The sequence below is a fragment of the Pundamilia nyererei genome, unplaced genomic scaffold (assembly GCF_000239375.1).
Source record: "Pundamilia nyererei isolate P.nyererei 1_Seehausen unplaced genomic scaffold, PunNye1.0 scaffold00084, whole genome shotgun sequence".
In the NCBI taxonomy this organism is placed as follows: domain Eukaryota; kingdom Metazoa; phylum Chordata; class Actinopteri; order Cichliformes; family Cichlidae; genus Pundamilia; species Pundamilia nyererei.
In genome coordinates this window covers 1,392,216-1,401,854 of record NW_005187485.1, presented here as the reverse complement: position 1 = coordinate 1,401,854, position 9,639 = coordinate 1,392,216, and the positions used below count along the sequence as shown (strand labels likewise).

Sequence of the window (9,639 nt, the reverse complement as noted above, 5' to 3'; positions counted from 1 at the left end):
CACTGTATATCTTCGGAGTGATTCGTTGGATTGCAACACCCAAATCAGTTTTATTTGTATGTGAGAGTCGTACAACTCTGCTACTAAAAATATCAGCGCTTTGAATATATTCCATAACTGTGTATGGAACATGATTTGACTGCTAATAACTTCCTTTGTGATCTCTGTTGCTGTGCTGTTTTATCTTTATAAAACAACAATATAATGTACACATCAACAACAATCATACACTGTTGTTATAACAAATGAATAAAGTGTTTTTGCCTTTGGTTTGCTTGACCGTGTTACCTTGCTCATCATCTTGAATCCTGTGTGAAGCAATTTCTTTGCAGCCTTGTAGTAGACAGTCTCTGGTCGGTTGTATACCATGGCATTGTCACACATCAGTTTAAAATCAGCCTGAGGAACAAAAAGTGTTCAGTCAACTATGAAGGCTGCAGGTTTAATGCCCAACATCTTTAAGCTGGGAAGAAAATCTAATTCACAATTAGATGTTAAAGGCACCCTCACCTTAAATTCTGTTACTGTTTTATAGTCATTGTTTCTATTCTTGTCTTTCATGGTGCTGAAGTCCATAGGATGTTTGATGATCATTGAGTAACCAGGAGCGATTGCGTCTGTTACTGGAGATGCAAAGAACCCATGGGGATCTTTCCTGGAAAGATGAGACACACCATCAATGTTATTGAAAGCACCAGCTTTTAGACTTGTTTAGACGTGCCCAGTGTTCTGATCTGATCAAGAATGTTATCTTTCAGGTCAAAATGGTCATTATTAATGGATCTTGCTGTGCTTTTATCAAACAAAGAATTTCATAATGTAGCCTTATTCACATGCCACATTTTGTAATCTGTGATAAACAAACAGGGCTTCCCCTCAGTTCTTCAAAAGAATAATAATTCATTATCTGCTAGGTTAATGTTTGAAAGTATGTCAAAGGAGCGATATTTATTGGCCATGTTCAAAATGTAGCATGCTGGTGTTCCACGACAGAACAGCAAATGCAAAATGCTCTATTTTTAGAACATTATTAGCAGGAAAGTAATGCGAACCTCCCTCTCTAAGAGAATATATGTGTTTATCTAAGCTCGTGCTAATCTGCCAAGTGGACTGTGGGAAAAGACACATGCAAAACTGACATTTTTAACCTACTGGTATAAAAAAGGAAACAGAACTACTGTGGACTGCGCTCATCGTAATATGTACAGTTAGGGCCACATATATTTGGACACTGACACAAGTTCTGTTTTTTTTAACCTGTTTACCGAAACATTTTCTAGTTATAGTTACATAATGGACATGGACATAATGTGTAGACTCAGCTTTCATTTGAGGGGATCAAATGCAATGAAGGTATCTGCGGTGCCTGCATTTGGAAGATTTTGCTGTAAACAGACAACACTGTTCTTACCTCTGCAGCTGCCTCAGAAAGTGTTCTAGCAGCTGTTGCCGTGGTGTGGACTCATTCTCTAAATCGGGCAAACATAAACTTACAAGTAAATTTTTGCCCAAATATAAAATGCTTGTAAAAACTATATGCGCTTATAGACAGGTAGTCTTGCCTTGCTGTGTCCGGCACGCTCTGACTGGCCTGTCTCCTGGTTGTTCTACGTCCACCTTCACAGTGGGGTGAAACTCCTCCCCTTCGGGCTCTATTTCAAACCGTTCTTTCTTCTTCTTTTTCTCTTCTGGCTGTAGAGACACACAGAATGTAAACAACTTGTCAAAAATAACCATAATAATTTATTGGTCACAATCTTAAGATTTAAGTTTTATCACCTCCAATCCAATACTTTTTGACAGTGTGAATGGTTCAACAGGTCCAGCACCACCACCACCACTACTACTACTAGCAACAGTCACTGCTGCCGCCTCTGATTCACTCTGCTCCCGCTCCCTCTTCTTCCTTTTCTCCTCCTGTGAAATGGTAAATAGTAAATGGACTGATTGTTATATAGCACTTTTCTACTCTCCCAGAGCACCCAAAACGTTTTATACAAGAAGCCTCATTCACACAAGCACTGTCTTTGACACTTAAGTGCAATCTACCGATCAAAAACATTCATACGTCAATGGATGCATCAGAGAGCATCAGTATCAGTATCTTGCCCAAAGATATATAGCATGCAGACTGGAGCAGCCAGAGATCAAACCACCAACCTTCCGATCAGTAGATGACCTGCTCTACCTCCTGAGCTACAGCCACCCCAATGATATGAAAGCCAATTAAAAAACAAACAACTTAAAAGTAGTAAATGGTGCATTAGTCACGCAGAAGAACGAAATTCAGCTACCTAACCTTTCTTCGCCTTCTCTCCTCATCATCTACATATTTGTCTTTATCCTTTTCAGATTTTTTCTTCTTCTTTTTCTTCTTTTCTTTGTGACGTTCTCGCTCGTGGTCTGATCTGTCATCGTAGTAGCTGGAGTCATGGCCGGACCCAGAGAGTTCAGTCACTTCGCTTCCTCCAACTTTGAGCACAAGCTTCAGAGGCTTCTCAAGAGCTTTGTCCTCATAGTCTACAACCAAAACGAAGAATTGGTAAAGGTATTGTGTCAGGCAATAGCAGTGACAAAGTAGAAGGGCAGTATGAAAGAAGTTGACATTAACATGCAGATTTTCTTTAAAAAAACGAAGGACTTTACACGCCAAACTGGTTATTATATAAAAAAAGGCATAATAAGCTCTCTGGTTTATATAAAATATAAGGCATAATAATCTCTGTTTATTTTTTATGTATGTATGTATTTTTTTCCTACTTACAACCCAAATACAGTTTGTAATTTTTAGAAGTGTTTTATAATAATTTATAACGTAAAACAAACAACAATAAGAACATAGTATACAACGTAATGCAGCAAAGTGATTAATGCGAGATTTTAGCTATACATAATTCCACCAGTAGATGAATGAATGAATGAATGGAGCTACTATACATAAACTAAACTCTGTCAGCTTTAATGCTAGCTAACATAATGCTAGCTAGAACAAAAGCGATGCTGCAGTGAGCGCTCGGTGTGCAAATAAAATGTGCTCTAATGTACCGTCAACTGTTCTCCATTCCGGTTTATGCTTCTTATGTTTTTTCCCCATGTTTCTGTTCAAATTCTCAAAGTCGTAAATTTATTCCAATTAACACTGGTCGCTAGCGTTAGCCTAGCTGTGAGAGAGACGGTCTTCTTCTTCTTCTTCTTTGTGTTTAACGGCGGTTGGCAACCAACGTAAAGCAGCATTACCGCCTCCTACTGTTCCGGAGTATGGGTCAGACAGTGAGTTTACAAGCTGTATCAACCCCCCCCAAAAAAAAATGCAAGAGAGACGGTGGGCAGATGTGACGCTACAAAAACTACTGTCGTATTTCCGGTTTAAACAAAACGCGCGGAATTCGACTCATAAATATCGGCAGCACACGGTTGATAGTAAAAATACACCAGATGTTTGATTGATACGACTAAACAGTTTGACGACGCTAATGTTTTAAGGTTTGGGTTTTGTTTTGTCACCTCAGCAGGTTATTTTGTTCAAATGAGGCAGCTGGGTTAGCTAGCTCACGTTTACAGCCTTACCCGGGTTAGCTAGCTTGCTAACGCGATGTAGTGATGGGTTTTGGTTCAGTACTTAATAAAATACAGAAGCTCTCTGAGACTTGCTGTTGTTAAAGCCGCAGTTATTGCTCTGGTGTTCACAGTTCTTCGGCAATGGAGGATGACAGGATGGAGACGGGAAACCTCACACCAAAAATCCATGTGGAAGTTCACGTTAAATCTGACAGGTGGGTAGTTTAATCCTAGTGTAAACAGTGAAGTTATTATTAGGTCAAACCCATACACAGGTGATAAAGGACATGAAAAGCTAAAATGCCTCCTTTGGTTTACTTTGACCCTTTGAACTCAAATGACTCCTTTTTTTCCACCAAAGATTTAAATATGTTTCAAGTCATGTCTGACGATAACGTTTGTTTAAAACAAATCAGCAATGGTATTGTCATAGTACCAGCCAGAAGCTAGATATATACACGCATGCCTTCTTGTGATTTGTGATTTGTCTTTCATATTTCAGCACAGCTAAACGGTCTGAGGTGAAAATGCATGTTCAGAGTTTACTGAACTGTCACAGCATGGTGTTTGGAAACTACGCATGGACAGAGTTTGACGATGACTTCCTTCAGAAGCATGTGGCATCTGTGGTTATAGCTGATCTAGAAGAAATAGTTACACAGGTCTGTTATTTCAGTTTGTTTTGGGGATGAAAGCTCTGCAGTATCATTGTATTAGTAAAGCTTTATACTTATTAATTTTTATTCTCCCTTTCAGCCCCTTGATTTGAAGAACTGCTGTGTCTCTTTTCACATCTTCACACTGAGCGAAGATGGACCTAGCATGCTCACTTTGGAGGAGGATGAGGAGCTTTCAGCAGCAAACCACTGGTTGCTGCCTGCAGGTAACACTGCGTTCAGTTTAATTCGCTTTACTGTCATTAAAGCAAAACCAGTGCAATAAATTGTCTCTTATAGGTAGGTTGCAGTTGTTGTTGTTGTTGTTGTTGTTGGCAGTGTGTGACAGTTTCTGGTCTAGTGATTGTGTGCAAAACAGTGTATGACTATGCATTTAATAAGTCATTCATAAAGGACTTTGCAACATATTGTTATAGAGACATGAGAAATTTACTGTCCTGGGGTGGAGAAAGGAAAAAATGAGCCTTGGTGGCATTTCAAAAACACTTGGTGTCAGTGTTTTTTGGTACCGTAGATATCTCTGATAACAGGTAGCTGATTGCTAACAGTACTCTCAGCTGCTGTGACTTTCCTCTGCAGTGCCCTTTCGTCAGCCAAGGCAGAGTTGCTGTACCAAACTGTAAGATGGGAACATGGAAAATAATGCTATAATATTTGTGCAGTGGTGAAGCTGGAGAAGTGGAGAAACTTGTTTTGTGACAAATGGGCCCTTTTCAGCCGCCTCATGAAGTGGTGGCGACACTAGGCCTTCTTTATCAGACGGGAGATAAAGAGACCAAATCAAGTCCTCAGCAATATAGACATCATTTCTTTGGTCTCTTTAACATTAAGGTCAAGGTTGTTTTTAGAGGACTGTATCACCAGATGCTGGATCTTCTTTTCATTGTTCTGTGGACCATCTTGTTTTTTTTATTAGATATTTGGACAGTCAATGTGACGCCATCTGCGTATAGTGGAGGATAATAGTATAATATAGGATGTATGTAGGATGGAAATGGTCGTTTGGGTATGTTCCAGCAACATCTATCATCAGGAGGTTCTCAGAAAAAACATCTCATTTAACAGGCAGTAAAGGACTGGAGAGCAATGATTGATGGTCACGATACGTTTCCAACGCAGCTTTAAAAAAGGAGGGGGAGAAGATATTGGATCCATGTGACCCTGCAATCTTCCTGCATTGAGTTACAAACTGACATATTTTAACCAAAATCTTTTTAAATGACATTTTTGTATCTTCATGGTACAAGGTCTGTGCTGAAATGTTTATGGATCATATTAAGAGTAGGAATGAGTATTATACAGCAGAAAGAATTGTGAAAATCTAGCGCTTATTTAAACGTTTCTTTACTTTTTGCTAGTATCAAAATTGGGATTTCATTTGTGTGTTTGAATCCAGCATGATCAAAACCTACTTTGCAAATGTATCAGTATTTTACATTATGATGTTCTTGTTACAAATGTACAGGCTACATGTTTCTGTCAAACAGGCCTCAAGATCCTGCTGCCATGTTGCTGGTGGAGCATCTGCTTTTTATTTCTTCTTTTTATGGGATAAAAATAAAATAATCTTGGTTTAGCATTCGAGATCTGTGGGTGTAAAGCTTGGTGAGCATGTTGTGCTACTGAGGACGATATTTTTTTTTCTTGTAGCTCATAAGCATTTTCTGTTCTATTATACATGTTAAATTGCTTTTTTCTTTTTAACAGCTGAATTTCATGGGATTTGGGAAAGTCTGGTTTATGAAACTGGAGTCAAAACTCAGGTAAAATAAATTACAGCTGTTTAGGAATTAGGAAAAATGATCAAATAACCTGATGTGTAACCTAATGCTTCTTAACTTTACCTTATTTCCCCTTTTCTCTAGCTCCTGGATTATGTCACAACAACAATTTATTTCTCAGACAAAAATGTTGACAGCAACCTGATTTCATGGAATCGTGTTGTTCTGCTTCATGGTAAATATTTAAGAAGGGAATTTCTACAGTGATTGTTATTACATTGGAACAAAGAGTAATGACTGTCTCTCTTTGTTTGCCCACATTCAGGACCTCCAGGCACAGGGAAAACATCACTGTGCAAAGCTCTCGCCCAGAAACTGTCAATCAGACTGTCAAGTCGGTAAGATTGTCCTCATTCTAGTGAAACCGCTCCAGCTATGACTACACCAGCACTTTTCATTTCCAAATACACCTTTTTTTTTCTCCTCTGCAGGTATTTATATGGCCAATTTGTTGAGATAAACAGCCACAGTTTGTTCTCAAAGTGGTTCTCAGAGGTACACCTGGGTCTTTTTTTTAATTTTTTTTTATGTTTTTGTTACTCGTATTGTCTCCTGTAGCTAATTATGCCTATTTTTCACAGAGTGGCAAGCTGGTCACAAAGATGTTTCAAAAGATCCAACAGCTGATTGATGACAAAGACGCTCTTGTGTTTGTTCTGATTGATGAGGTAAAATGAAGTGTATTTATTTCATTTTGATTTGCTTCTGTGTCTTTTATGTTTCTCTAAGACAGGAGAACTTCTTGCCAACTGGTTGTACTTTGTTACGTTGAAGTGTGATTGAAACGGTTTCTCTTTTGTGAACAGGTGGAGAGTTTGACAGCAGCAAGAAATGCCTGCCAGGCAGGAACAGAGCCTTCTGATGCCATTCGTGTGGTCAACTCGGTCCTCACGCAGCTGGACCAGATCAAACGGTCAGAATGCAAACCTTTCTTAGTGATTTTATTTGTTTTAAATTAGAGATCGACTCTGTACTAGTCTGTTGTAGTGGAGAGAGAGCAGTGTGAAAATGAAGCTGTTGTTTAACACATGGTTAAAAGCTTTCAGTAGAGACCAAAAGATTGGAATTGCAGAGAGAAGTGGTGGAAATGAGCCTCCTCTGTAGGGTATCTTGGTTCTCCCTTTAAGACAGAGGAGGAGCCCAGAGCTGAGCTCCTACACCTCTACATTGAAAAGAGCAGCTGATATGGTTTGGGCATCTAAACAGGAGGCTCTGAGGCAGAACCGGGGCATACTTGAAGACAATATGTCTCTTGGCTGACTTGGAACATAACATTTCCATGAGACGTAACCTTTTAGGGTGGCTGTGGAGACTGAAGTCTGAGTTTCTCTGCTAAAACTGCTACTGACCCAAACTTGGAGTGACAGAAAGTAGATGGATGGATTATTTACTTATTATGTCCTACTTTAAACAAGTTGTTCTGTGTTGGCTATTGGGCTGATATTTCAGACATTCCAATGTAGTGATCTTGACGACCTCCAATGTGACAGAAAAAATCGACTTGGCCTTTGTAGACAGAGCTGATATCAAGCAGTACATCGGACCGCCATCTGAAAAAGGCATTTACAACATCTACCTCTCCTGCCTGGAGGAGCTGATGAAGGTAATCCAGTAATCTGGCAGCTGTTTATTTCCACTTCTAAAGTGAAACACATCTGACTTAAATGTTTTTCCATCTAAAATTGCAACTACACGGTCACGAGGTGGGCAACCAAACTTGGCATACAGGTCTATAATAGATATTATGATGTCACCATATTGTGTAGTAACCACCTGACCAAAAAGAGCACTTTGCCAGTAGGAAACGAATGTCAGTTTCCTGAAATGTTACATACGTATGGCAGCCATCTGGTGCAGTGCACACCATGCTGTCCAGTGCCAGGCATTGTACCTTGCAATCTCTGTATGAGTGTTTGTGTAACTGAATGAAGACACTGTAAACTGCTCTTGATAAAAGGGCTACATAATGTACATATAGCAGTTTATTCCAACAAAATATTGATAGAACAATTTTTTAAAAAAAGTCACGGTGCAAAATACAATTTAAGCATATTTAAGGAAAGCGAAGCGGTACTGATTTGTAACTTGGGCTTGTTATGATGTTGTATAATATGATATTTTACTACAGTACACATCTAACTAGGCAGCTCATTCTCTTGAAATGGGGTCAACTTGAAAGATGTGAAATGTAAAAGTAAGGTCAGAGGTCAAATGTGACATATTTGGATGCAAATAAGTGCATCCAGGTGCAAAACAAAACAACCCCACGAGAACCTTTGGAGGAGGTGGTCTCCAAAGGAACTCCAGAGCGGTTTGTTTATTTTGTGAACGTGATCCAATCTGAACAGACCACCAAGTGTAAATTAAAAATTTGAGCTAAAAACATCCCAAAGTCACGTATGCTTTGTAATCGCAGTGCGGCAAAGGACTACAGATGTGCAAAGGTCTGTACGGGCCAGTGACTAGCTGTTAAATTAACATTAATTCTCAGTTTTCTCACACAGGACATTCTTCCTGTATTTAGGTTTTTTGCAGAAATTTCTTGACAGAAAAATCACAAGAGGCACTTTTAAAATTCAGCTTATGTAAATAAAATGCAATTTTGTTTTCCGACACGTCTCTGAGTTGTGATCTTGGATGTACACAGTGCCAGATCATCTACCCCCGGCAGCAGCTGTTTACCATGTTTGAGCTCAAGACTATGGGCTTTGCAAAGAGTGAGGTGTCCGAACACAGTCTAAACCTGAGGAACATTGCTATGTAAGTGCGCACTCCAATAAGCAGCATCTAAATCAGAGTGTGGGAAGCGAAAAGAGATGGAGGCCAATGCTCAGTTTTTTCTTTTTCTTTTCAGAAAAAGCAAAGGTTTGAGCGGAAGAGCACTCAGGAAGTTACCATTTATAGCCCATGCACTCTTTGTAAAGGTAGGTATTTGATTGTTTTCTCCTGACAAACATAAGATTCACATAGGCTTTTTAAAATGGTTTGTTGTCTTGCAGACACCAACAGTAACGCTTGAGAGGTTTCTGGAGGCTATGGGCCAAGCTGTGGAAAAACAGAAGGAGGAAAAAGCTAACTTGGTCAATGGTATCTGAACCTGCTGAAATTCCCACAGGCTGACTGATTGTGCCTTGTTTGTGGTTTAAAACCTATAAAACATCTTTTTTATAGAGCTTAATCAGTTCATTTGTCAGCACTACATTCAATATACATACACACAAATGCTATTTTAACAAGTGCTGTAACACAAAAGTGTTTATTCAGGTAATTTTTCTGGTGCTACTCTCTTAAATGACCAAGACCATATCTATGTCGACAGAGGAATTGTAATTTTAAGTTGTAGCCCCCAATGCTTGAATTTTTCTTTGTTTTATATGCTATTAACAAATATGTTTACTCTTTTCTCACTTCCAAAGTATTTAATATTTGTTGCTTTAACCATAACTGTTTCTTTTTGTTTTTCTTTTTTTTAAACCTATACTATTTGTGCACAGACATTAGATCAGTCAGTGTGTAGCTATGCTGACATGACAGCTTGTGAGTCCCACAATGGGCCAACAGACTCACTGGACAACAAATCCAAAATATAGTAAACATGTTGCTGTTTGTTATGAACGGTTAAC

At 39.0% G+C, this 9,639-nt stretch overlaps 2 protein-coding genes across 4 annotated transcripts in view; one reads left to right on the top strand and one right to left on the bottom strand.

Annotated features, from left to right (window-relative positions):
• Nucleotides 1-3,104, bottom strand: part of brd9 (bromodomain containing 9) — a 7,661-nt gene extending 4,557 nt beyond the window's left edge. The window contains exons 1-7 of the mRNA XM_005738499.2: nucleotides 3,046-3,104; nucleotides 2,300-2,520; nucleotides 1,780-1,917; nucleotides 1,563-1,692; nucleotides 1,412-1,469; nucleotides 511-655; nucleotides 289-399 (exon numbers count right to left, since the gene is read on the bottom strand). Coding sequence (XP_005738556.1) covers nucleotides 289-399; nucleotides 511-655; nucleotides 1,412-1,469; nucleotides 1,563-1,692; nucleotides 1,780-1,917; nucleotides 2,300-2,520; nucleotides 3,046-3,094 — 852 coding nt within the window. The 5' untranslated portion in view covers nucleotides 3,095-3,104. The remainder of the gene's footprint in view (nucleotides 1-288; nucleotides 400-510; nucleotides 656-1,411; nucleotides 1,470-1,562; nucleotides 1,693-1,779; nucleotides 1,918-2,299; nucleotides 2,521-3,045) is intronic.
• Nucleotides 2,530-9,422, top strand: trip13 (thyroid hormone receptor interactor 13). 3 transcript variants are annotated; one of them, XM_005738503.1, is made up of 14 exons: nucleotides 2,530-2,548; nucleotides 3,690-3,773; nucleotides 4,061-4,220; nucleotides 4,315-4,441; nucleotides 5,943-5,998; nucleotides 6,101-6,191; nucleotides 6,282-6,354; nucleotides 6,448-6,511; nucleotides 6,598-6,684; nucleotides 6,823-6,929; nucleotides 7,466-7,619; nucleotides 8,664-8,776; nucleotides 8,871-8,940; nucleotides 9,016-9,422. In XM_005738503.1, exons 2-14 carry the CDS (start codon nucleotides 3,700-3,702, stop codon nucleotides 9,109-9,111), a joined length of 1,272 nt encoding a protein of 423 aa, XP_005738560.1. In that variant the 5' UTR covers nucleotides 2,530-2,548; nucleotides 3,690-3,699; the 3' UTR covers nucleotides 9,112-9,422. The 3 variants fall into 3 exon arrangements, with proteins under 3 accessions (XP_005738560.1, XP_005738559.1, XP_005738558.1); XM_005738502.1 differs by lacking the exon at nucleotides 2,530-2,548 and adding an exon at nucleotides 3,205-3,270; XM_005738501.2 differs by lacking the exon at nucleotides 2,530-2,548 and adding an exon at nucleotides 3,300-3,483.
• Nucleotides 9,423-9,639: the final 217 nt, after the last annotated feature.

Coding starts and splice junctions, on each gene's coding strand:
- trip13 (XM_005738503.1), top strand. CDS start 3,700: ATGGAGGATGACAGGATGGAGACGGGAAACCTCACACCAAAAATCCAT. Junction 5,999..6,100: donor AAACTGGAGTCAAAACTCAG/GTAAAATAAATT, acceptor CCTTTTCTCTAG/CTCCTGGATTATGTCACAAC. Junction 8,941..9,015: donor CCCATGCACTCTTTGTAAAG/GTAGGTATTTGA, acceptor GTTGTCTTGCAG/ACACCAACAGTAACGCTTGA.